Source organism: Thamnophis elegans, chromosome 17 (assembly GCF_009769535.1).
Source record: "Thamnophis elegans isolate rThaEle1 chromosome 17, rThaEle1.pri, whole genome shotgun sequence".
NCBI lineage: Eukaryota > Metazoa > Chordata > Lepidosauria > Squamata > Colubridae > Thamnophis > Thamnophis elegans.
The window spans coordinates 16,634,866-16,661,536 of record NC_045557.1 but is presented as its reverse complement, the minus strand read 5'-3'; the positions used below and the strand labels follow the sequence as shown (position 1 = coordinate 16,661,536).

The 26,671-nt window shown below is 50.3% G+C and overlaps 2 protein-coding genes across 2 annotated transcripts in view; one reads left to right on the top strand and one right to left on the bottom strand.

Annotated features, from left to right (window-relative positions):
* COPA (COPI coat complex subunit alpha) overlaps positions 1-16,402 on the top strand; it is a 102,763-nt gene extending 86,361 nt beyond the window's left edge. Inside the window, 9 exon segments of the mRNA XM_032233993.1 lie at positions 1,855-1,964; positions 3,772-3,849; positions 4,791-4,859; positions 5,602-5,738; positions 7,158-7,344; positions 10,914-11,024; positions 11,632-11,793; positions 13,328-13,522; positions 15,862-16,402. Of these exon segments, the coding sequence (XP_032089884.1) occupies positions 1,855-1,964; positions 3,772-3,849; positions 4,791-4,859; positions 5,602-5,738; positions 7,158-7,344; positions 10,914-11,024; positions 11,632-11,793; positions 13,328-13,522; positions 15,862-15,921 (1,109 nt within the window). The 3' untranslated portion in view covers positions 15,922-16,402.
* Positions 15,994-25,904, bottom strand: TMEM179B (transmembrane protein 179B). The gene is made up of 5 exons (XM_032233992.1): positions 25,727-25,904; positions 24,361-24,545; positions 24,142-24,276; positions 20,545-20,623; positions 15,994-17,301 (listed from the first exon to the last, which is right to left on the bottom strand). Exons 1-5 carry the CDS (start codon positions 25,823-25,825, stop codon positions 17,152-17,154), a joined length of 648 nt encoding a protein of 215 aa, XP_032089883.1. The 5' UTR covers positions 25,826-25,904; the 3' UTR covers positions 15,994-17,151.
* Positions 25,905-26,671: the final 767 nt, after the last annotated feature.

Below are 26,671 nucleotides of genomic sequence, written 5' to 3'. Positions count from 1 at the left end.
CACGCACACACTGGGAACAGGCTCCAGCTGTTCTTCTGCCCCACTGATGTCTGTCTCCGAAGGCAGCTGATAACTATCGGAGGGCCCTGGCCCCCTCTCTGCCTCCGACGCAGATCCCTCATCAAAGCCTTCCCAGACTCCAGGACTGGGTCAGGTTTCCCCCCAACCTCCTCGCTGTCCGAATCTGCTGCCAGCTCTGCTGGCGGGCCACAACAGAAGGTGTAGCAGGGCAAGTCTTGGGAAGGAACCCCAAATTCCGGCCATGGACTGGGCGTCCGGGCATGTGCAAAGTGTATTTCTTCTTATGCCGGTGGCTGTTTCTTCATTGCAATCATGAAACCACTGCTGGTGGTTTCCTCAGGTTTGGAAGGAGTTTGTATGCTGTGGAATGGAATATCTGTTTGCGTGCATTTTGGATGTCAATATTGTTTTTTCCTCCGGTTAGAATGGATTTTCCCCTCCTGAAATAATAGGGTGATATTTAGCCTAGGCTTTAAATTTACATGTAGTTCTTTTTGATTTTACTGAATTTATTTCTACAGAAATGGTCTACGGATTAGACTATTCCGTCAGCAGTAATTTAAATAAGAGAACACACGAAAAGTATATCATGTGTCACTAATATTGATTATGTATTATTAGGAACTGCATATCAGTAGCATAGATGTTATTTTCATTCATATAGGTCTATTTTAAAAGTTTTCATGAAGTGTTTTCTTGGGACACATCTTTTAATTGGGATCTTTGCTTAAACAAAGGGGGTTTTTTGTTATATATTTTAATTCTTTTATAAACAGAGTTAAGGGGTTTTCCCTCTTAACATCTTCTCATATGCATAGTTAATTTTACATCGTATTTCCATTTCTAATTTCAGCCATATTATTTTCTTCCCAGGTTTTCCATCTGAAGTTTAATTTCTTTTTAATAGATAAACAATATCGTTATTTGCCCCTCCAGGTTAATCACATTTTTAACATTTCATTTCCATCTGTTATTCTATTTTACTGTAGATAGCATACATCCTCAAATTTAATTTTTTTATATCGTAAACATTTCACTTAGTTAATTACCCACAATTCATAGTATCAGTCTATTTCCCTCACGTCCTGTTAACTACCTACCATCAACAGTGTTAACATATTTCACGTTATTCTACTTGTAATCCCTTTTTCTTCTTTCTAAAAGGTTGGGATCTTTTGTCTTTTTTTATTTTATTTTATTTTATCAATTTCATATATACATTCACAATTATATGATCTCATAACTGTTATTAATAATATGTATTTATAACATCCCATAGATACATCTTATCTTACAACGATCCTACTTCTTCTTCCCTCCCTCCCTCTTTCCTTCCCTCGTTTCTTCTCTCCTACTCCCCTTCCTTTCCTCCCTCCTTCCCCTTCCCCCCTTCTCTCCTTCCCTCCTTCCTTCCCTCCTTCCTTCCTTCCCTCCTTTCTTTTCTCCTTCTCTCCTTCCTTTCCCCCTTCCTTTCCTCCTTCCTTCCCCCCTTCCTTCTCTCCTACATTCCCTCCTTCCTTCCCTCCTTTCTTCTCTCCTTCTCTTCTTCCTTCCCTCCTTCCTTAGGTTGGGATCTTTTGACTGACTAGTTCATTGTTTCTGAAGTTTGCCCGCTTTCAGAGGAGGTGGACTTCAACTCCCAGAATCCCCCCAGTCAGCTGTGCTGAATTCTGGGAGTTGAAGTCCACCCAAGTTCTTTTGAACCGTATTTTCCAAAGGAGAAACAGCCAAGATTCATTCTTTAGTGCAGCCTTGAAAATCTGTTTAACTGCAGAGACGTAGCCCTTAATTAATTAAAAATTTTTTGAAATCCCTTCCTTTTTTCCCGTTCAGATGGCTATGTGGACGCCGGAGAAGGCTTTGGCGAGGACGGCTTGGCCAAGGGCCAGGAGGAAGGAGGCGGATGGGATATTGAGGAAGATCTGGATCTCCCTCCAGAACTGGTAAATTAACCCAGTTTGTACGACTGGGATCTGGGCTGCCCTTTCCTAGGGGCCCCGTGTGATCATGATCTTAGGGCAGTGTTTCTCAACCTTGGCGACTTTAAGTCCTGTGGACTTCAACTCCCAGAATCCCCCAGCCAGCACAGCCGCGCTGGCTGGGGGATTCTGGGAGTTGAAGTCCACAGGACTTAAAGTCACCAAGGTTGAGAAACACTGTCTTAGTGGATTGTTTTAAAAATCCTCCTGCCTCTTCATCCTTTCCTCCCTTGGGTTTAGACTACAATCCCCATCTTCCCCAAGAGCCAGGGCAGGACAACTGATTGAACATGTGCCTCATTGTGTGTATTTGTGTGTACGTGCGTGTTGTGGCAGAGGTGGGTTGCTAGGTAGAACCGGTAGTGGAAATTGGGGCTGCAAAGCACGCGCGCGCGAGCAAACCCACCTCCGGTGTGTGGGGAGTGTTGTTTGGTGATAAACCCATGGGGCATTGGTGCCACAGCAGCTGTTGGCATTAACTCTGTTTTCTTATTGGCTCCTTTCCTTTTGTTATTTCCCAGCTTTATTCAATTGTCATTGCAAGGCAAAAGGAGAGAGAGAAAATTGAGAGAAGGGAGGAGAAGGGTGGGAAGAGAGGAATAGGAATAGAATAGAGCTGGAAGGGACCTTGGAGGTCTTCTAGTCCAGCCCCCTGGTCAAGCAGGAGATCCTATGCCATTTCAGATAAGTGACTCTCCAGTCTTTTCTTAAAAAGCCTTCAGTGATGGAGCAGTCATAATTTCTGGTGGCCAGCTGTTCCACTGGTTAATTGTCCTCACTGTTAGGAAATCCTGCAGCCCTTCTTCATATGCTTTAGTCTCCAGGCCTTTGATCCTCTTAATTGCTCTTCTCTGAACTTTTTCCAAAATCTTAACCTTTTTTTTATTCAGTATGGTGACCAAAACTGGGTGCAGGATTCCAGGTGTGGCCTTGTCAGGGTTTTTACAAAGCGGTATTAATCCTTCACCTGATCTTGATTCTATGCCTCTGTTTATACAACCCAGGATTGCATTAGCAGAAACACTAGCACAGTGTTTCTCAACCTTGGCGAGTTGAAGTCCACAGGACTTCAACTCGCCAAGGTTGAGAAACACTGCACTAGCAATTCCCGACTTTTCTCAATGCCATACTACCAGTCCTCAACTTACAACCACAATTGAGCCCAAAGTTTGAGTCGCTAAGTGAGTCCTTTGTTAAGTGAGTTTTGCCCCATTTTACAACCTCTCTTGGCACGGTTGCTGAGTGAATCACTGCAGTTGTTAAGTTAGCCACAAGGTTACTAAGTGGATATGGCCTGCCCATGACATTGCAACCGTCATAAGCACGAGTCGGTTGCCAAGCACATGGATTTTGATCACGTGACCACGGAAATGCTGCCACGGTCGTAAAAGTGTACAAAGCGGCCGTAAGCCACTTTCTTCAGTGCCATAGAGCCGAGGTGGCGCAGTGGTTAAATGCAGCACTGCAGGCTACTTCAGCTGACTGCAGTTCTGCAGTTTGGTGGTTCAAATCTTACCGGCTCAGGGTTGACTCAGCCTTCCATCCTTCCGAGGTGGGTGAAATGAGGACCCAGACTGTGGGGGGTGATATGCTGACTCTGTAAACCGCTTAGAGAGGGCTGAAAGCCCTATGAAGCGGTATATAAGTCTAACTGCTATTGCTATTGTAACTTCAAATGGTCCCTAAATGCATGTTGTAATTGGAGGACCACCTTGTAAGGACGCAAAAGTTTCGTTCATTTATTTTGCCATCTATTTTCCCCTCCCTCTAGGACGTCCCTGCGGGCCCCACGGGCGAAGCGGAAGAGGGATTCTTCGTACCACCCACCAAAGGCACCAGCCCTGCCCAGGTGGGAAAGCTCTTGGCACAGATCTAGAGAGCCCCCACCCCCACCCCCGCTACCCCCCAAAACAGATTTAGAACCACAACAGATCCCGCTGAGAAAACCCCCAATGGAGCTGGGGGAATTGGTCCCTGCAAGACGAGATCCTGTCTCAGGCTAAGGCTTGAAGGGTCCTTTCTCAGAACCCCCCCCCCCAACTCCCTCCAGGGGGATTCGGCAGTTGCTGGCTTGTTTAGGGGTTTCCAAATGCTTTGGGCAGGCAGAGGAGTCCAGAGTTTTAACTGGGGGGCTCTCTGGATTGGATGCTTTTCCTGAAGACGTTTCATGACCCAACCAAATCACATCATCAGTGCTACTATAAGTGTGGAGTTTGCTCCCTGTTTATCTACTTGTTGGTACTGATGTTGTTAACTAGTTCACTAATGAAATGTGGGCAAGAAAACAACTAAGCTCAGAGAGCATCAGGATTGAGGGACGAAGGAAGGAAAGGAAGGAAGGAAGGAAGGAGGAAGGTCACTGATGATGTTACCTAGTTGGGTAATAAAATGTAGACAAGAAAACAACTAAGCTCTGAGAGCATCAGGATTGAAGGAAGAAGGAAGGAAGAAAGGAGGAAAATCACTGATGATGTTACCTAGTTGGGTCATGAAATGTCTATAAAAACTCCACAGTTTTTACTCCACCGCCTCCTCCATTTCAGAACCCCCCCCTCCCTTCTAGCACTGATGATGTTACCTAGTTGGGTCGGAAAATGTCTGCAAGCAAACCAACAAGCTTGGAGAGCCCCCAGGCAACCCCACGGTTCAATCCTGAACGGCAGCTGTTCTCTTCCATAAGAATTTCAACTTTCTCTGCCAAGAGGAAGCCCTGTTTTTTTAAGAGGGAGTTATAGAGCCGGATTTGCTGAAAATAGTGTATTTCTAGCCTCTTTTTCTCCCCTCCTTTAGGTCTGGTGCAACAATTCCCAACTCCCCGTGGATCACATCCTGGCCGGCTCTTTTGAGACAGCTATGAGGGTACGTTCTCTAGGGTATTTATCCCAGTGGGGTGGAAATTGGCCATTCTGGGCTTGCGCAGTGTGTTGTTATTGGTAAGTGGGGAATGGAGGTTTGTCTTCATTGGAAAACACTTTTGTGGCAAGAACTAGATCACTCTGTCAGGTTCCCGAAAGATGCCCTAATCCAGTGTTTCTCAACCATGGCGACTTGAAAATGTCCGGACTTCAAGTTCCAGAATTCCCCAGCCAGCGAAGTCCAGACATCTTCAAGTTGCCAAGGTTGAGAAACACTGCCCTAATCGATTCATGAGTCTCGAGCCAAGTTTCAAAAGAAAACCAGTCATTTATTAGGAGCAAGACTTTATTGCAGTCGGTTCTGAGCCTCCTTTGAGTTATAGCTGAACTTTACGTCTGTTCCTTTCCTCCCCTCAGTCTGTGTCATAAATCACATTCTCCAATGAGGTGCCCCCCTCCCAAACCTGCTGTAGTAATGTGAGATCCGACTGTAGCCGAAGCTATGCGTGGAATGCGCTCCCCCCCCACTTCTCTCACCATGGCAACTTTAGGAGTTGACACACGCTCCTTAAGACTCACGTGGGGACTTCATTTCCCAGAATTCCCCAGTCAGCTAAAGTGGTTGAAGTCCACACGTCTTACAGTTGCCAAGTTGGACAAACAACTGCTCTCTGGAGGCTAGGAAGGACTCTTAGCAAGGCAGCCTTGAGCTACACAGGTGATACTCCCGTCTGTTTCCTCCGCAGCTCCTCCATGACCAGGTGGGAGTGGTCACCTTCGCACCCTACAAACAGCTCTTCCTGCAGACCTACGCCCGGGGCCGAACCACCTACCAGGCTTTGCCCAGCCTGCCCTCGATGTATGGATATCCCCATCGCAACTGGTAGGTGGCAGGCCGAGCGCCTGGCTATCCTGGCGTTGTTGGGAATGCCAGCTGGTGGCTGCAGGGCCTGCGCCAGGGAGAAAATGCTACCGGTTCGCCCCGAACCTTTAGTAAAAAATGCTACCGGTTTGGGTGAAGCTGTGTGAAAATCAGCTATGGTGCGCGATTTATATTCTCTGTCAGGTTTCCGAAAGACGCCCTAATTGATTCATGAACCTCGAGCCAAGTTTCAAAAGAAATCCAGTCATTTATTAGGAGCGCCATTTCGGCAACCCCCCATTGCAGTCGGATCTAAGCCTCATTTGAATTATGGCTGAACTTTGTCCCGGTTTCTCCCCTCCCCTCAGTCTGTGTCATAAGTCACATTCTCCAACGAGGTGAACCCCTCCCAAGCCGGCTGCAATCGTCTGAGATCCGACTCCAGCCGCAACTATGCGTGGAATGCGCTCCCCCCCCCTTTCCTCACCATGGCAACTTGATAACAGACAGGCAGAGGCTTGATGAGTTGACATGCAATTGCACAGCACAGCTGATCGTTGGGACATTTTTTTAGCATTTTCTTTACTCCCGGGTTTCGGGCGAATAAGTAGTAAAAAAAAAAAATGCTTTAAAAATGTTCCGACCATCAGCTGGGCTGTGTGATTTATATTCACTAGAAAACAGGAAATCCCGCTTTCTAGTGGATGTAAATCGTGCAGCACAGCTGTTCCCCCCTCTCCCCCCCCCTTCACTGTTCTACTTTGCAGACTCAGAAAGGGCTTCTTAGCACCTGGGTGCAAGGCGCGCGTTTTGCACGCCTGCGTGAAGCGAACCTGTAGCAGATTGCAGAGCGTTTCACCCCTGGCCTGCTCTTTGCCTCGGGAGACAGAAGGGGAATTGGGGGGGGGGGGGGAGGCTGTTGCCTTGAACTGAAGACCCTACTGGCCCTTGGGCTTTATTTTTTCCCCCCAGGGAATCCTTGACTTATAACAGTTCATTTACTGACTATTTGAACTTACGGCGGCACTAAAAAAAAGTGCCACAACCGTTTCACACTTATGACCGTTGCAGCGCCCCCCCCCCCAGTCACATCATCAAAGTTCAGATGCTTAGCAACCGACTCCTATTTACGACGGTTGCACCTTCTCACAAGCGAAGTCAATGGGGGAGGGGAGCAGCGTAGCAACTGTGCTACTAAATAGCTGCAGGGATTCACTTAACAACACTGGGAAGAGGGGTTGTAAAATGAAGGCAAATCCACTTAACCAACAGCAATGTGGGACTCAATTGCGGTCGTAAGTAGAGGACCACCTGAGTCTCCGTCGTCGGCTTGTGAGGACCCTGTTCTCGGCGGAGTTCCAGGACTGAGGTGGTTCCAGCCGTTTTCTGAGCCTCCCGGCTTCTGCGCTCACCTTCCTCTCTCTCGGATGTTCCCTCCAGGAAAGACGCCGGGGTGAAGAACGCCGTCCCGGCGGTGGGCCTGAAGCTCAACGACCTGATCCAGCGCCTGCAGCTCTGCTACCAGCTCACCACGGCCGGCAAGTTTGAGGAGGCCGTGGAGAAATTCCGCTCCGTCCTGCTCAGCGTCCCGCTGGTGGTGGTGGACAACAAGCAGGAGATTGCTGAGGTGCTGCGCATCACTCCCTTTCGCCACTCGAAAACCCCTATGGACGCTTCATAAATGGGCTGGCAGCTGCCAATAAAGCCAATCCTGGGCTGTGTTAATCGGAGGGATAGAATCGAGACCCCGCCAAGTGTTAATACCACTCTATAACGCTTTGGCATGGCCACACCTGGAACAGGGCACCCAGTTTTGGTCGCCACGGTGTAACAAATACATTGAGGCTCTCGAACAGTGTTCCTCAACCTTGGGGACTTCAAGTCACCTGCTTCAAGATCCCTGCTCCGGAGCTTGTCGGGTGTGAGACCCTACTGGTGAAGCTGGACCTCAAGGGTCAAGTGGGTCTGCTGCTAACGTACCTGCCTCCCAACTGCGTTGCAGCAGCCCTCCCCTCGCTCCTCGAGTCAGTAGCCGAGCTGGCAGTTGAGTTCCCCAGGCTTATGGTTCTGGGGGACTTTAACTTGCCTTCGCTCGGTGAACGCTCTGATGGAGCGCAGGAGTTCATGGCTTCCATGACAGCCATGGGCTTGACCCAGATAATTCGAGGCCCAACTCACTCAGCGGGTCACACACTCGACCTCGTATTCCTCTCGGAGCAGTGGAGTTATCATCTTGGTCTGAGGGGTAATGAGATCATACCCCTGTCGTGGTCAGACCACTGCCTACTGAGGCTAGACTTCCGGAGGCCAAACCCCCACCGTAGGGAGGAGGAACCGACCAGGTGGTTCCGCCCCAGGCGACTTATGGACCCTGTAAGGTTCCAGACGGAGCTTGGGGTTATTCCTGATACTCTCGCCCACAGTTCGGCGGAGACTCTTGCTGCTGCCTGGCACTCGGCAGCGTCAGAGTCTCTGGACCGGATTGCGCCACTACGGCCCCTCCGGGTCAGCGGCTCCCGGAGGCCTCCTTAGTTCACTGAGGAGCTCCAGGAGATAAAGCGCCGGAGGAGACACCTAGAGCACCAGTGGAGGTCCGATAGGTCCGAACCGAACCGAGCACTTTTGACAGCATGCACCAAGGAGTACATCCGGGCATTAAGAACAGCTAAGAGAACACACATTGCCACCTTGGTAGTGTCCTCCGAGTCCCGCCCAGCCGCCCTGTTTAGGATAACCCGCTCCCTCCTAAATAGGAGGGAGACGGGGGACCCCTTACAGGGTAGGGCTGAGGAGTATGTTCAGTTCTTGGCGGACAAAGTTGCTCGGTTTCGGTCGGACCTGGACTCCACCCCCGCAGATCCAGCCGAGACACAAGGGAATGACTTGGCAGACCATCTCTGGGTTGAGTTTCAGGATGTTGCCTCCGGGGATGTGGACAAGGCTATGCGAGCTGTGAGTGCCTCCACCTGTATACTGGACCCGTGTCCCTCCTGGCTGGTTGCCAACAGCAGTGAGGTGACACGAGGCTGGATCCAGGCGGTTGTTACCGCCTCTCTTCGGGAGGGGTACTTCCCCACCGCACTTAAGACAGCGGTGGTGAGACCCCTCCTGAAGAAACCATCCTTGGATCCAGCTGTTCTTAATAACTACCGTCCAGTCTCCAACCTCCCCTTTGTGGGGAAGGTTGTTGAGAAGGTGGTGCCTTCCAGCTTCAGCGTACCTTGGAGGAAGCTAACTATCTTGACCCCTTCCAGTCAGGCTTCAGGCCCAGTTACAGCACAGAAACCGCTTTGGTCGCATTGACCGATGATCTCTGGAGAGCCAGAGATGGAGGCCACGCGTCCATCCTGGTTCTCCTTGACCTCTCAGCAGCTTTCGATACCATCGACCATGGTATCCTTCTGTGACGACTGCGGGAGGTGGGGGTGGGCAGCACTGTTCTGCAGTGGTTCTCCTCCTACCTCTCGGACAGGTCGCAGTCGGTGTCGGTGGGGGGGCAGAGATTGTCCCTGAGGCCCCTACCTTATGGGGTGCCGCAGGGTTCGGTCTTATCCCCCCTGCTGTTTAACATATACATGAAACCGCTGGGCGAGATCATTCAGAGGCACGGGATAAAATACCATCAATACGCGGACAATACACAGTTGTATCTGTCCGCCCCGTGCCAACTCAATGAAGCGGTGGACGTGATGAACCGGGGTCTTGAGGCTGTTAAAGACTGGATGAGAGCTAACAAACTGGTACTCAACCCGAACAAGACCGAGTGGCTGTTTTGTTTTCCTCCCAACAATTTGGCTGACGTTCCATCGCTCAGGCTGGGGGGTCAAAATTTATACCCCTCAGACAGGGTCCGCAACTTGGGAGTCCTCCTGGACCCACAGCTGAGTTTCGACCACCACTTATCAGCTGTGACCAGGGGGGCATTTGCCCAGGTTCGCCTGGTGCGCCAGTTGCGGCCCTACCTGAACCGGGAGGCCCTCACAACAGTCACTCGAGCCCTTGTGATCTCTAGGCTGGAATACTGCAATGTGCTCTACATGGGGCTGCCCTTGAAGAGCATCCGGCGACTTCAGCTAGTCCAAAATGCAGCCGCGCGAGTGATTGTGGGCGCACCACGGTTCGCCCACATAACACCGATCCTCCGTGAGCTGCGCTGGCTACCTGTTGGTCTCCGGGTGCACTTCAAGGTCCTTCTTACCATCTATAAAGCGCTCCATGGTAGTGGATCTGGCTATTTGAGAGACCGCCTTCTGCCGATTACCTCCCTCCGTCCCATCAGATCGCATAGAGTAGGCCTCCTCCGAATTCCATCCACCAGTCAGTGCCGACTGGCGACTACGCGGAGGAGAGCCTTCTCAGTTGCAGCCCCGACGCTATGGAACAATCTCCCCGTGGAGATCCGCACCCTCACCACCGTCCAGGCCTTCCGCACAGCCCTCAAGATCTGGCTATCCCGTCAGGCCTGGGGATAAGACTTTACTCTCGCCCCTCCCGAATGTTGAATGAATGTTGGGTTTTTTATTGCTAATTATTTTTATTCACATTATCTTTTTGTGTTTTGTCCTGCACTCCCCTCCCCTATTATTGTAAGCCACCCTGAGTCCCCTCAGGGAAAAGGGCAGCCTATAAATGCTTAATAAAATGGAAAAAAAATGGACTTCAACTCCCAGAATCCCCCAGCCAGCTATGCTGTCAGGTTTCCGAGAGATGTCCTAATCCAGTGTTTCTCAACCTTGGCGACTTGAAGATGTCCGGACTTCAAGTCCCAGAATTCCCCAGCCAGCGAATGCATTCTCTTAGCTGTTCTTAATGCATTCGCTGGCTGGGGGACTCTGGGAGTTGAAGGCCACAGGACTTCAAGTCACCAAGGTTGAGGGACACTGCTCTAGAAAGAGTGCAGAGAAGAGCAACGAATGGGATTTAGGGGAGTGGAGGCCAACAGGCGATGAACGGTTGCAGGAACTGGGCGTGGCTAGTGCAAGGAAGAGGCAGCAGGCAGGGAGATTGGAGGCCTTTTCAGTCCAACACCTGACACCATTCCAGGCCCATGTTCCCCGGTCTCTTCTTAACAGCCTCCAGGGATGGCGGCACCTACAACCTCCGGAGGTGAATCGTCCTCATGGCCGTCAGAACAATTCCTCCTTAGTCCCAGGTTGGAGCTCTCCCTGATTGGCTTCCTCTCATTGCTCCTTGCAGGCCCAACAGCTCATCGCCATCTGCCGGGAGTACATCGTGGGGCTGTCCATGGAGCTGGAGAGGAAGAAGCTGCCCAAGGATTCCCTGGAGGAGCAGAAGCGCATTTGTGAGGTGGGTGTCGGGCGCTGGTGTCCAGCCTTGGCAACTTGAAGAACTGTGGACTTCAACTCCCAGAATTCCCCAGCCAGGAGAGTTGGCTGGGGAATTCTGGGAGTTGGAAGTCCACGAGTTTTGAAAGTTGCCAAGGTTGAAAAACACAGATCCAGAAGGTAGAGCTGAGGGAGGAGTTAAGCGAGTCATCAGCCTGGAATCGTTGCGTTCCCACCAAACGGTTCAAATCCAACCCTCTTGGATTCTGTTGCCCCTTCTCTGGCACCAATTGAGCGTTGAACCTTAGTTGACTAGATCCTCATAGCAATAAATCTTCTGAACCTCAACTTCACGGATGGTCCTGATCCTTTGCACCTGGCGGTCGGTCGGTCAGCTGACCAACGTGGGGTTCCGGACAGTGGGAGACAGCCTGGTGCTGTCTGGGATGGGGTCAGCATTCTTCGCCTTGCGTGAGTGGTCCCAGGGTGGGAGGGCTCAGGTCTCCAGCTGCTTTGGGGGATTCTGGGACTATTGGACTCCCATGGAGGAGCAGACCCGGAGCCTCTGCGCCTGAGGCTCCCCTCCCCTTTCCTGCAAACCCTTTCTGAACGCACGCTGTCCCCTGCAGATGGCCGCCTACTTCACCCACGCCAACCTTCAGCCCGTCCACATGATCCTGGTCCTCCGGACGGCCCTCAACCTCTTCTTCAAGCTCAAGAACTTCAAGACGGCTGCCACCTTCGCTCGCCGCCTCTTGGAGCTCGGCCCCAAGACCGAGGTGGCCCAGCAGGTGAGTGCCCCGAGGGAAGGGAAGGGGGGGGTCAGGGAGAGGCCGACGGGGGTCTCCGGAGGGAAGCGGGAAGCCTCTCGGGTGTCGGGGTTCCAACCGAGGCCCTAATGAAAACAGGAGCCTCAAGCAAAGTTTTAAGACAAATCCGGTTGTTTTATTACGAGCGCCATGTTGGCATGGAGCCAGTGAAACCTACTCCTGGAAACACAGAACCGCTTGCGTGGACTGCTGTGGCCTAGAGGTGGAGCTTTCACCTCACAATCAGGAGGTTGTGAGTTCAGTCCTAGGCAGAGGCAGATGTAGGGTCCCCTGCTGGGGTTTATCAGTGAGCCGAAGCCACGCCCAGGTCACCAAACAGTCCCCATTGGCTGACCTGTTACCATGTCTATTCCAATTCATGAACCCTTATACACTGACACCCTCCACCGTGTTCTGGCGGATTGAAGCCAGCTTTTCTCTGAGAGAGAGCATTGAAGCCTTGAAGGATAAATAAACGAAGGCCTTATTGTTTTATTGGGTGGCTTGTATGCCTCTTTCTGTAAGATAGATTTGACATGAATTAGACAGGCAGGCAGGTGCAGAGATATAAGGAAATAGAAGCAAACAGACATAATAGAAAATATTTGTAGCCCGGGTTTTAGATTTTGGCAGTGGTTTGTTCTCCAAGCTTGCTTCAGTTTAGTTTCTGATGAATCATTCAAAAAGTACATTGAAAGAAAATTGGATAGCAAACCACCTCCACAAACAGACATCGATAGATGATATAATGCATGGATGGGTGGATGATAGAGGGTAGGTAGGTAGATACATAGAAAGAAAATAGACATAAGGGAAGGGAAGAAGGGGCAGAAAGAAAAAGAATGAACTGGGAAAAGAGGGAGAAGACGGGAATTAAGGAAGAGGAAGAAGAGGAAGGAAGCAAAAGAAAGAAAGAGAAAGAAAGAAAGAAATCTGGGAAAAGAGGTAGGAGAGAGGAATTAAGAAAGGGGAAGAAGGAAAGAGAAAGAAAGAAAGAAAAACAAATCTGGGAAAAGAGGGAGGAGAGAGGAATATAGGATGGGGGAAGAAGGAAGCAAAAGAAAGAAAGAAAGAGAAAGAACGAAAGAATGAACAAAAGAAAAAGAAAAAATCTAGGAAAAGAGGTAGGAGAGAGGAATTAAGAAAGGGGAAGAAGGAAAGAGAAAGAAAAGAAAAAGAAATCTGGGAAAAGAGGTAGGAGAGAGGAATTAAGAAAGGGGAAGAAGGAAGGAAAAGAAAGAAAGAAAACCAAATATTATTTGGAAAAAAGGGGATCTTATGGCCGATTGAGGAAACAGCAACCAATCACATTTTACAGCATGATTTAAAGAAACAGGTACAACATTGTTACATGATTTATATATTGCCAACCCAACCGTTAGATTATATTCCTAACACCCCTTGCTGGTGGGAGCCCCACTGGACAGCGGATGTGGGTGGGCAGTGGAGGGGCGCAGAGCAGCCGCCGTTCCAGTTCCCCCTTTTCACCTCTGGCTGTTCCTCCCGGCTCCTCCAGACCCGTAAGATCCTCTCGGCCTGCGAGAAGAACCCCAGCGACGCTCACCAGCTCAACTACGACATGCACAACCCCTTCGACATCTGCGCTGCCTCCTTCCGGCCCATCTACCGGGGCAAACCGGTGGAGAAGTGCCCGCTCAGCGGGGCCTGCTATTCGCCCGAGTTCCGCGGCCAGATCTGCAGAGTCACAACCGTGAGTTCTTTGCTTTTTTCTGTCATCTCTTTGGACACACCCTCAGGGCGGGGCTTCCGAACTTTGGCGACTTTTAGGCCCGTGGATTTCAACTCCCAGAATTCCTCACCCAGCACGATCCACAGGACTCCTAGGGCAAGGCTCCGCTAGCAGCGGTGGCTCTTCCGTCCCAAGGACCGGCCCATAGATTTCCTCTGCTCTCCTCTCCTCTGCCCCATCTATTCATCTCCGCCCTCTGCCTTTGATCCCCAGAGCTCGGGTGGGGCTTCGCTAGCAGCGGTGGCTCTTCCGTCCAAAGGACCGGCCCATAGATTTCCACTCCTCTCCTCTGCCTTCTGCACATCCACATGTTAGGCACTGGACCCAGCTGTTCCTCCTCTTCCTCATCAGCCACCTCCAGACCTGGGGGCTTTTCACTCCCCATCTGGGGGCTGACGGACGGCCCAGCCTGTGCCTCCATCTCTCTCTCTCTCTCTCTCTCTGCCGGCTCCCTTCCCTCTTTCCTCTTGGAGCTCTGTTGTAATATAGTTCCTTGTGTAGGTGTGGGTCACCCATGGCCCAGTTCATACCAGGGCATGCAGAGCCACGCTGAACCACACAGGAGAAAACAAACTCCTAAAACTCCATAACATCCTGATAGTTCATAACATCCTGAGATGTGCCCTACCGATGACGCCCAGGATTTGACCATATATAAACAGAACTTCCCTGAGCAGTAGATTAGAAATTGTACTTTTACAGGCTGTTTTTAACCACATGCTGTTGCTCCTCCTGCCTTTGTCCTATCTCAATAAAAGGGGCTCTCAGACCCCCAATCTGGGTTGTCGCTCCATCCCGAGAAAGATTGTGTCCTGTCTTTTCTCCACATTGGCCTCATGGACGAACCACGGGAACGTTACAGAGCTCTTAGGTTGCCTCGATGCTGTCCCTGACTCCCACACCGCCTCCTCCTACACTGACCCAACTGTTGGAGGGCCCAGCAGGCCTCAACAATAGCCTTATAAATTTTCTTAAATAGATAAACTCCCAGAATTCCCCAGCCATCACACTTATGAAGTCTACATGTCTTAAAGGTGTCACGGTTGAGAGCCAGCTAGCCAAGCCCTGCCTTAAAGATGAGAAACACTGCACTTAAAGCATCCTCTGGCTTACTACCAGCTTGCAAGTCGTCCATTGTGGCCTATATTACAAGCCACAAGGGAAAGTATTGTAACACCTTCCTCTGGATCGGTGTTTCTCAACCTTGGCCACTTGAAGATGTCTGGACTTCAAGTTCCAGAATTCCCCAGCCAGCAAATGCTGGCTGGGGAATTCTGGGACTTGAAGTCCAGACATCTTCAAGTGGCCAAGGTTGAGAAACACTCCTCTGGATGGTCTAAACGGCTTCTGAGTAATTCTCTCACCTCTTCCCATGGCTTGAAAATGTGGGCAAAATCTGATCATTTGAAAAAATTGCCTGCTTCCTTTCCTGTAATCAGCTTTGGAGGCTAAAACCTTCGATGGGACGGTTGCAGGAACTGGGCCTGGCCGGTCTAGGGAAGAGAAGGACCAGGGGAGGCAGGAGAGCATCTTCCAATAGTTGAGGGGCTGCCCCAGAGAGGAGGAAGGTGGGTCAGGCTGTTCTCCAAAGTCCCTGAAGGTCCAGAGAAGGAAGAATGGATGGAAGGAGAGATTCAACCTAGAAATAAGGAGGAATTTCCTGACCGGGAGAACCATCCACCCATGGAACAGGAGTTGCCTTCGGAGGTTCTGGGAGCTTCATCTCTGGAGGCTTTCAAGAAGAGACTGGACTGCCCTCTGTCAGAAATGGTGCTTGGACTGAGGGAGGGGGGTTGGACTAGATGACCTCCAAGGTCCCTTCCAACTGTGTTATTCTGTTATTTCATCACTGGAAGCTTTCAAAAAGAAACCGGACTGCCAGAAGTCAGAAATGGTGTATGGTCTCCTGCTTGGGCAGGGGGTTGGACTAGATGACCTCCAAGGTCCCTTCCAACTGTGTTAAATCTTCTGTTTGAGCCCTTCGGTCTAGGATAGAGATTAGCAGGTGGGGACTCTTAGCCGAACCCCCATTTTGGCATCACACCTGGCTTAAAACCAGCCTCGAGAGAGACACGGTTGTGTTAATCCACAACGGGCAGCCCTCTCCATCCCACCAAGCTAAAACCAACGCCTGGTGTAGCTCGGGGTTGAACACCAATAGCATCCATATTGTAGGGAGGCTACTACCCCCGACAAGGTATATCCCCCCCCTCCCCAACGTTACGTGTCATCAGGGTTCAGAGGTGTTTGCGAAAGCTGTAAAAGGAGATTTCTTTTAACGATGCCTCCTTTGATTGCAGGTGACGGAAATCGGCAAGGATGTCATCGGCTTGAGGATTAGCCCTCTGCAGTTCCGCTGAGACGGTCTCGTTCCCATCACTGGGCACTTGTCCATTGTCCTCCCCTCTTCCGAGTGTTTTGCTTTTTCTATCATCTCCCTGTAGCATTTCGGATACCTCCTGGGAGGTAAGATATTGAGCCTGCTCCAGCATTTTTCCAGTTATAACCATCTTCTCAATCCGGACAAACTTGGAAGATGCCTGGACTTCAACGCCCAGCAGAGCTGACTTTGGAATTCTGGGCGTTGAAGTCCAGGCATCTTCCAAGTTTGTCCAGATTGAGAAACATTTTAAGACCCCTGCTGGGCTTAAAAGCAGGAAGACCACCGTCTCTAGGAAGAGGCAGAAAATCCAGGGGTGTCTCGTTTCGTATGAATGGGCCCCAAACCCTCCTCCTCCTCCTCCTCCTCCCACATTTTGTGATTTTTCTGCCCTGCCACCCTCCCGTCCTGCTTCATTTTTACGTTTCCCGACTCAATAAACACAAAACTAGTTAAGGGGGGAAAAAAAGAGAAGTGTGTTTATTTGCTTCAAAGCAATTCCATCCGCGTGAAAAAGCCGCACACATTCGGACAAGGTTTCTCCCTCCCACCCACCCCAATTGATCCACCCCATTTTCTTCCCCCCCAATGAGGTAAGGGTTTGATGACAAAGGTTCCCCCAGAAGCCGAGAATGGGATTGATTTTCCTGCGGTTCTTCTCCACACCAACCACCAGGTGTGGGGGGTGGCATAGCCCCCACGTCACTAGTGAAGAAGGGTCCATGATGGGAGAGAGGGGATTTTTAGCGGAGGAATCCCCTGGCTTAACTCAGCACCGTTACCCTGTCCACTATGGAGGTGGACATCATCAGAAGGAGGCTTGATGGCGCTTGTGGTACACAAAATATCAACCTGTGGGTTTGCCAATGAAGTGGGGCACGTTGACGCAACACCATTCAACACCACTCAACCTAGAAGAGCTTACATTTCCAGGCTGTCCTCGTTGTGTGTTGTGGCCTTGTGTGGTGGGAAACCCTCCATTCCACAGTGACCTTCAGGAGAACCTGACTGGGTTGAGGATGGGGGGCAAAGCTGCAGGACAGGTGATTCCAGAGGGGCTCCAGTTGTGACCTCTGGATAACCCATGGGAGACGAGACCAGTCTCTTGTCAAAGCAGGTTAGATGGTCCTCTCTGCTACCCCCGAGAAGAAGGTGGCAACAAGACTGTCCGAATGGAGGGAGCCGTCGTGGCTCCTCCTTCCTTCGTCCCTCAAGGAGAGAGGTCGCCAGTGGCGGGCACTGTCAAGTTGGGCTGGGGGTTGCCGTCCTCCACGGGCTGGTAGGGGGCTTTGCGGATGCATTCCACGAAGAGCAGGAAGGACATCAAGAACCAGAAGAAGAAGTTCACCCATGCGGTGGCCTGAAGGGAGGGAAAAGAGGAGAGTTGGTGGGAAGGGAACGGAGGAGAAGATCGGAGGAGACCATTGGAGGTCCACCACTCCCAACTGAAGGACTCCGGTTCATTTAGCTCCCTTGAAGGTGGGTGAGCTCCATCCCAGGTCTCAGGCTTCAGGTGGCTTCCATACAGTCTCCTAAATGAGAAGGATGTTCTAGAACGTGGCTCTCCAACTTCTGCAACTTTAAGACTTGTGGACTTCAACACCCAGAGTTCCTCAGCCAGCTTTGCTGGCTGAGGAACTCTGGGAGTTGAAGTCCACAAGTCTTAAAGTTGCCAAGGATTGGAGAGCGATGTTCTAGAAAGGATGACGGGCTCCCAAATGGGGAGGGTCATGGGTGAACCCATATTCCGATAAAGGAATACTGGCTAGGCAATCCAGGTAGTCCTTGACTTACGACCATAACTGAACCTAACATTTCTGCTGCTAAGTGAGACAAGTGAGTTTTCCCCACATTTTATGACTTCTTGCCACAGTTGTTAAGCGAATCACTGCAAGTGTGAAGTTAGTAGCACGGTTGTTAAGTGAATCAGGCTTCCCCACTGAGTTTGCTCGTCAGACGGTCGTAAAAGGGGAACCCCGTTAGCCCGGGGGACACTGCAACCATCATAAATGGGGCGTTGCAAGCATCTAAATTCTGACCATGTAACCGTTGGGATTGGAACGAAGGTTGTGTGTCAAAGAATGGTCGTTTTTTTCAGTGCCGCTATAACTTTGAACGGTCACTAAAAGGATGGTTGTAAGTCAAGGACTGCCTGTAATACCCAAGACAGCAATGATCGCATTTCGGCATAAGGGCTGAGGATGAAGACGGAGGGAGGGAGGGATGGATGTGCTGCCCATCTTTCGTGAAGGGAGCTTAGACCTTAAAAATACATTAAAACCTCAAATAAAGAATTGAAATAAACTTGGGGGGTGGGGGTGGCCGAGAGGTGGGGCTCTCGCCTCACCATCAGGAGGCTGTGAGTTCAATCCTAGGTAGAGGCAGATATTTCTCTCTCTGGGCACAACGAGAATATATCGGCCAAACAAAACTCCGCATTGGCAACAGGGTAGGGCATCCGGCCAGTAAATACTCTGCTAGCTCCATTCAGTTGCCCCAAGCGATTATAAGGCCGTTAAAAGATGACGACGAATTGAAATAAATTTAAAAAACAAGAGTTAATTCTCAACTTACAACCACAATTGAGTTCAAAAATCTGCTAAATGAGGCAGCGGTTCTGAGCTTTGCCTCTTTTACAACGTTTTTTGCCACCGTTGTTAAGTGAATCACTGCAGTGGTTAATTTAGTAGCACGGTTCTTAAGTGAATCGGGCTTCCCCACTGACTCTACTTGTCAGAAAGTTGCAAAAAGGGGATCACGAGACCCCGGGACGCTGCAACGGTCGTAAGTACATGTCAGTTGCCAAGCACCTGAACTTTAATCATGTGACCACGGGGATGCTCTCCCTTAAGCCTTCTCGAGGGGGGGGGGGCTCCAAGGCCCACTGGGGGGGGCGGAACGATCGGATCGGTTCTACTTTCCTTTTGTTATTGTCAGCTGCCTGGGACTCCTGGACAACAGGAGGGATAGAAATGGATTTTAAAAAATAAATTAAAAAATCGGATTTTTAAATTTTAAATAGGACTTTTTTTTAAATACGATTTTTTTTATTTAAATAGGTTTTTTATTTAAATAGGATTTTTTATCTAAATAGGATTTTTTATTTAAATAGGATTTTTTATTTAAATAGGATTTTTTATTTAAATAGGATTTTTTATTTAAATAGGATTTTTTAAATTAAATAGGATTTTTTATTTAAAAGGATTTTTTAAATTAAATAGGATTTTTTATTTAAAAGGATTTTTTATTTAAATAGGATTTTTTAATTAAATAGGCTTTTTTATTTAAAAGGATTTTTTAAATTAAATAGGCTTTTTATTTAAAAGGATTTTTTAAATTAAATAGGATTTTTTATTTAAATAGGATTTTTTAAGAGCCCAGGTGGCACAGTGGTTAGGGTGCAGCACTGCAGGCCACTTCAGCTGACTGTTATCTGCAGTTCGGCTGTTCAAATCTCACCGGCTCAAGGTTGACTCAGCCTTCCATCCTTCTGAGGTGGGTGAAATGAGGACCCAGACTGTGGGGGCGATATGCTGACTCTGTAAACCGCTTAGAGAGGGCTGAAAGCCCTATGAAGCGGTATATAAGTCTAACTGCTACTAAAAATTTAAATAGGATTTTTTAATTAAATAGGATTTTTTTTATTTAAATAGGATTTTTAATTAGTTTTTTTATTTAAATAGGATTTTTTATTTAAATAGGATTTTTAAATTTTAAATAGATTTTTAAAATTTAAATAGTTTTTTTATTTAAATAGTTTTTTTATTTAAAGTTTTTTTTATTTAAATAGGATTTTTAAAATTTAAATAGGATTTTTATTTATTTTTATCAAATTTATTTTAACAAAATGCTTTTGGACTAAAGATCTATCCTAAGAGTAGTTTTCCATTTAAGATACATTAATAGTTTTGTTTATTCAGCATGGAACGGAGCTGAGTTATGTGGCATGAGGCTGTATAATCTGCAATATTTATGCAACTCATTCAACGAATCCAACCTCTGTGAGCTAAATAGGAAACCTTCCTTTTGTTTGCAAATAATCGTATTCAAGATTCTAACTACCAGCAAGAATGAGTCCGTACATTGAAAGAACACTTGACATTGCAGACCCATCAGGGTGGCAGCGCCTGTTAGCGGGCATCCACTCACCTGCTGCCCGCCACGTCCCTCACCTGGTTGTGTCCCTGCCGTATCACCAGCCGTCCCATTAAAGTGAACTGTTGATTCGGTGAATCAACAGCTGGTCAGAAGGGGAGCCACTCTGGGACAGAGATGATGGTGGCTGGATTTTCTTAGATGCACAGAAAGCGTTTGACAATGTGAATTGGCAATTTAAGTTGGCACAGTTACAGAAGATGAACTTTGGTGAGAGATTTGTTGAAATGATAAGGGCGAGTTGGCTTGGCTTAAATCGAGTTGATTTAAACCAAGTCTTTTTACTAGTGATTTAAATCAGGATTTAAATCGACTTGACTTCAATCAAATCCAGACAGGCAGCCTTTTAAATTTTCCAAAAAAAATATACCAGCTGTGACCTCTGTGCCCCCCCTGCAGGGAGGAACCAGGTACGGCTGCAAGGGGATGAATTGAGGAAGCTGCTCACCTGGGCAGCGTAGAGGTTGTCGTAGAACTTTCCGGGACGATAAGGCTTGACCCAGGGACGTTGTTGAGCCTCTTGGCAGCTGCAGGGAAAGAAATAAGGAGAGCAGGGAAGAACAAGCTCTTAACTCTCCAAAGCACCCGAGGGCAGGAGAAGAAGTAAGAGTAGACCAGTGTTTCTCAACCTTGGCAACTTGAAGATGTCTGGACTTCAACTCCCAGAATTCCCCAGAGAAACACTGGAGTAGACGTTTCCTAAAGAGAAGAGCAACCTGGAAGGAAAAACTTCCTGACCGTGAGGACAATGAACCAATGGAATGTGTTGACTTCGGAAGTTGTGGGTGTGTCCCATCACGGGAGGTTTTTAAAAAGGGACTGGACAACCGTTTGTCTGAGGTGGCATAAGTTTCCTGCTTGAGCAGGGGGCTGGACTAGGAGACCTCCAAGGTCCCTTTCCAACTCTGTTATTCTAGAAATTTTCCCCGCTCTTATTGCGTCCGCAGAATCTCGCCCGGCCGCCCTGTTTAGTATAACCCGCTCCCTCCTGAAAGGGAGGGATGCGGGGGAACCCTTACAGGGAAGAGCTGAGGAATTTGCCCAGTTTCTGTCAGACAAAGTGACTCAGATACGGACGGACCTGGACTCCACTTGGTCAGTACCATCGGAGATGCCGAGGGAGGGTCTTGCTCAGATTTCCTGGAATGAGTTCCAGCTTGTCACCCCTGAGGAAGTGGACAAGGCCATGGGAGCGATGAGTGCCTCCACCTGTTTGCTGGACCCGTGTCCCTCCTGGCTGGTCTCGACCAGCAGGGAGGTAACACGAGGCTGGCTCCAGAGGATCACGAACACGTCTCTGCAGGAGGGATCTTTCCCGCAGCCCCTGAAGGAGGCGGTGGTAAGACCCCTCCTCAAGAAGCCTTCTCTGGACCCAGCTATTCTTAAAAACTATCGTCCGGTCTCCAACCTTCCTTTTGTGGGGAAGGTTGTCAAGAAGGTGGTGGCGCTTCAACTCCGACGGACCTTGGATGAAGCAGATTACCTAGACCCTTTTCAGTCTGGTTTCAGGCCTGGATACTGCACTGAAACCGCCTTGGTCGCACTGACCGATGATCTCTGGCGGGCCAGGGATAGAGGACATTCCTCTATCCTAGTGCTCCTTGACCTCTCAGTGGCCTTCGATACCATCGACCATGGTATCCTTCTGCGACGGCTGGAGGAGGTGGGAGTGGGAGGCCCCGTTCTACGGTGGTTCTCCTCTTATCTCTCCAACAGGTCACAGTCAGTGTTGGTTGGAGGACAGAGGTCGACCCCTAGGCCCCTTAAATATGGGGTGCCGCAGGGGTCGGTCTTGTCCCCCCTCCTATTTAATATCTACATGAAGCCACTGGGTGAGATCATTCATCGGCATGGGATTAAATACCATCAATATGCGGATGATACACAGTTGTATCTCTCCGCCCTGTGCCAGCTCAGTGTAGCGGTGGAAGTGATGTGCCAGTGCCTGGAAGCTGTCAGGGCCTGGATGGGAATGAACAAGCTTGCACTCAATCCTGACAAGACCGAGTGGCTATGGATGTTGCCCCCCAAGGACAGTCCAGATATTCCATCTTTAAGCCTGGGGGGTGAAATTTTACACCCCTCAGAGGGGGGCCGCAACTTGGGTGTCCTCCTGGACTCGCAGCTGACACTAGAACATCATCTGTCGGCTGTGACCAGGAGGGCTTTTGCCCAGGTTCGCCTGATGCACCAGTTGTGGTCCTACCTGGAACAGGAGGCACTTCAAATGGTCACTCACGGCCTCGTCACCTCAAGACTTGACTACTGTAACGCACTCTACATGAGGCTACCCCTGAAAAGTGTTCGGAGACTACAATTGGTCCAGAATGCAGCCGCACGAGCGATATCGGGTGTATCGAGATACACCCATATTACACCTATCCTCCGCGAGCTGCACTGGCTCCCTATCGGTCTCCAGATGTGCTTCATGGTGCTGGTTATCACCCCTGCCCTTTGTACACACCGCCTGTTGCTACTACCGATTGGATGGTTTAGTGAGGTCCTCGGATCGGCCCCGCCGGGGTCGGCCTCGGCCCTGGCGGAGCGCCGAGAAGACGATCGAACTTGACTATCTTTGTGAGCCGCCCAGAGTCCCAATGGGAGTGGGCGGCATACAAATTTTATTAAACTTGGAAACTTGGAAACTTTAAAGCCCTACATGGCCTAGGACCTGGATATCTGCAAGACCGTCTTCTGCCACACACCTCCCAACGGCCGATAAGATCTCACACGATGGGCCTTCTCAGGGTGCCGTCGACCGGACAATGCCGGCTGGTGACTCCTTGGGGGAGGGCCTTCTCTGTAGATGCTCCGACCCTATGGAACAATCTACCCGCAGAGATCCGGACCCTCCCCACTCTCTCGGCCTTCCGAAAGGCCACTAAAACCTGGCTGTTCCGGCAGGCCTGGGGCTGTTGACCTCATGAATGAGGTCCAGCCCCGCCTACATCGATTGCATCATGTGTTTCTTTTTTAATCTGTTTCTATTCCCTATTTTTAATTTTTATCTTTTTTAGAGTTTTATTCTGTAAGCTGCCCGGAGTCCTTCGGGATTGGGTGGCATATAAATTCATTAAATTTGAATTTGAATTTCAAATTTCTCCTCAGTTGCTTCTCTCCTTGATTAGTTTCCACCCATTGCTTGTTCTTGTTCTGCCTCCAGGTGCTTGGGAGAATAGTTTGACTCCCGCTTCTTTGGGGCAGCCCCTGAGATATTGGAAGACTGCTATCATGTCTCCCCTAGTCCTTCTTTTCATTAAACTAGACATACCCAGTTCCTGCAACCGTTCTTCATAGGTTTTAGTCTCCAGTCCCCTAATCCTCTTTGTTGTTTGATGTTTTTCTGACTGGGGAGGACAAAGGGATGTTTGTGGGGAAAGTTGGATCAGAGACACCAGAGAATGCTAGAGATCTTTTGTTTCCCTTTGAAGATCCTATGTGGGATCCAAGCTTTGATGAGAGTCAGATCTCAAATTTCTATAGCAGGCGTGTGAAATTTTACAACCTGCTGCAGCACTTCGCTGGTGGATGTGATTCATGACACAGACTGAGGGGAGGGGAGACATAGGGGTAACGTTCAGCCACCATTAACCGGAAATCAGATCTGGCTCCGCAGCAGAAAATGCCCAAATGTTGCTCATAATAAATGACTGGATTTCTTTTGAATTTTGTCTCGAGGCTCGTAAACTAATTAGGGCAGTGTTTCTCAACCTTGGCCACTTGAAGATGTCCGGACTTCAACTCCCAGAATTCCCCAGCCTCTGAATGGAGCTGCAGAAGACGTCCATGCCAACGCGGAGGACGCAGGCGGAGACCAGGAGGAAGAAGAGGAGGGTGGCCGAGACCACCAAGGCATTCGCTGGCTGGGGGATTCTGGGAGTTGAAGTCCGGACATCTTCAAGTGGCCAAGGTTGAGAAACACTGAATTAGGGCCTCTTTTGGAAAGCTGACACAAGGCCCTGGGTGAAGCCAGGAACTGGGTTTGTTTCCTACCCAGGGGAGCATGTTGTGCGAATTCAGCCCGACAGCCCCTCCTCAGTCTTACCTGGCTGCCGCTTTGGATCTCTGAATGGAGCTGCAGAAGACGTCCATGCCAACGCGGAGGACGCAGGCGGAGACCAGGAGGAAGAAGAGGAGGGTGGCCGAGACCACCAAGGAGGTCCTGATCCAGGCGTGGACCCTACAGGAGAGCAGGGGAAGTAGCGTCAGAAGGACCCCCGCCCCCCCAGGGGCCCGGACGCCCCCCTCCCGGACCCTCACTCACAAGTGTCCATCGCCGTAGCACAAGCTGTAGAGGCCGCGGAGCAGGGAGACCAGGGTGAAGATGGCCGTCAACCCCGAGACGGCGGAAATGAAGTAGCAGAGCGAGGCAGGGCTGGAGGTCAGGAGGTTCAGCGTCCCGTTGTAGCCCACCGACCCGTAGAGAATGCACTTGCCGCCAAAGCCCCACTGAGAAAGGGAGGGAGGGGGAAGCAGAGGGGTGAGGGGTCTGCTGGCCGAAAAAAGGGAGTCCTGGTGTTGTGGTGGAGGATGGGACCCCCACCCAACACCTGGTTGAAGGCTGCGAAAGGGAAGGTTGCTCCAGAGATTCATTTTTTTCTATTTTCCTTTTTCTTAATCCTGCTTTTGCTATTAATGAAACTCAGAGTAGGGAGTCTCCCCATCACACCGTCCTCCTCCTCCTATTCTCCCCACCACAACAACCCTGTGAGGTGGACTGGGAGGGAGAGCTGGCCCAGAGTCACCCAGCCAGCTTTCATGGCTAAGTGGGGACTAGAACTCCCAGCCTCCTGGTTATAGGCCCAAAGTCACCCAGCCGGCTTTCATGACTAAAGGGGGGACTAGCACTCCCAGCCTCCTGGTGATAGGCCCAGAGTCACCCAGTGGCTTTCACGCCTGGGGGGGGGGGGGACTAGGACTTCCAGCCTCCTGGTGACAGGCCCAGCGTCACCCAGCCGGCTTTCATGGCTAAGGGGGGGGGGGGACTAGAACTCCCAGCCTCCTGGTGATAGGCCCAAAGTCACCCAGCTGGCTTTCATGGCTAAGGCGGCACTACAATTCACTGTCTCCTGGTGATTGGCCCTAAGTCACCTAGCTGGCTTCCTTGGGTAAGGGGGCACTAGACCTCCCAGCCTCCTGGTGATACGTCAAAGTCACCCAGTGGCTTTCACACCGGGGGGGGGGGGGGAACCAGAACTTCCAGCCTCCTGGTGATAGGCCCAGAGTCACCCAGCCGGCTTTCATGGCTAAGGGGGCACTACAATTCACTGTCGCGTGGTGATTGGCCCTAAGTCACCCAGTGGCTTTCATGCCTAAGGGGGGGACTAGAACCCCCAGGCTCCTAGTGATAGGCCCAGAGTCACCCAGCCGGCTTTCATGGCTAAGGGGGGGGGGCTAGAACTCCCAGCCTCCTGAGGCCCAAAGTCACCCCCACCCACCCAAGCAGGAGACCCTCACAGCAAGGCTCCCCAAACTTGGCCACTTTGAGACTGGAGGACTACAACTCCCAGAATTCTCCAGCCAGCTTTGCTGGCTGGAGAATCCTGGGGGTTGAAGTCCTCCAGTCTCCCAGCGGCGAGGTTTGGGGCGCCCTGACCTGCAGTCTCCGGCGGGCACACCTGGCGGCTCACCTGGGCGAGGCCGAGGGCGGCGGCGCAGCCGAGGGCAGCGAGCAGGGCGGCGGCGTTGAGCGCCAACTCCAGCAGCAGCCAGCCGGACGGGCGCGGCATCTTCGCGCTGCGATCCCGCTGCGCGCCTGCCAGGAGCCGCGTTTGGCTCGCGCGACTTCCTGGGTTGAGAAGCCAGGCGGCCGGACTCCGCCTCCCCTGCGCGGAGATTGGCGAAAGGGCTGCGCTGGGATTCGAACCGGGGAATAAGGAGGGATTCCCCGATTGTGGGAACAATCAACCAATGGAACATGAGTTGCCTTCGGAAGTTTTTGGAGCTTCATCCCTGGAGGCTTTCAAGGAGAGACTGGACTGTCATCTCTCTGAAGTGGAGTAGGGTCTCCTGCTTTGGGGGGGGGGGGGTTTGGACTAGATGACCTCCAAGGTCCCTTCCAACTCTGCTGTTATTCTGTTATTATTCCGTTATTCAGAAGTTTTTGGAGCTTCACCCCTGGAGGCTCTCAAGAAGAGACTGGACTGCCGTCTGTCTGAAATGGAGTAGGGTCTCCTGCTTGGACTGAGAGGGGGGGTTGGACTACTAGATGACCTCCAAGGTCCCTTCCAACTTTGCTGTTAGTCCGTTATTATTCTGTTATTCAGAAGTTTTTGGAGCTTCATCCCTGGAAGCTTTCAAGAAGAGACTTGACTGCCCTCTGTCTGAAATGGAGTAGGGTCTCCTGCTTGGACTGAGGGGGGGTTGGACTAGATGACCTCCAAGGTCCCTTCCAATTTCTGTATAATATTCTATTGTACATAAGTTGTGGGAGCTTCATCAAGCCTTCACAAAGGCTGGACTGCCATCTGTCAGAAATTGTCTGTAGGGTCTCCTGCTTGGACTGAGGGGGGGTTGGACTAGATGACCTCCAAGGTCCCTTCCAACTCTGCTGCTTTTCTGTTATTATTCTGTTA

Bases quoted from the DNA above. Each gene is read 5' to 3' on its own strand.
- TMEM179B (XM_032233992.1), bottom strand. From the start codon at position 25,825: ATGCCGCGCCCGTCCGGCTGGCTGCTGCTGGAGTTGGCGCTCAACGCC. The intron at 24,546-25,726 runs GTGAGCCGCCAG...TCCCTTTCTCAG, and splicing joins CCGCCCTCGGCCTCGCCCAG to TGGGGCTTTGGCGGCAAGTG. The intron at 20,624-24,141 runs GTAAGACTGAGG...CTTTCCCTGCAG, and splicing joins AGATCCAAAGCGGCAGCCAG to CTGCCAAGAGGCTCAACAAC.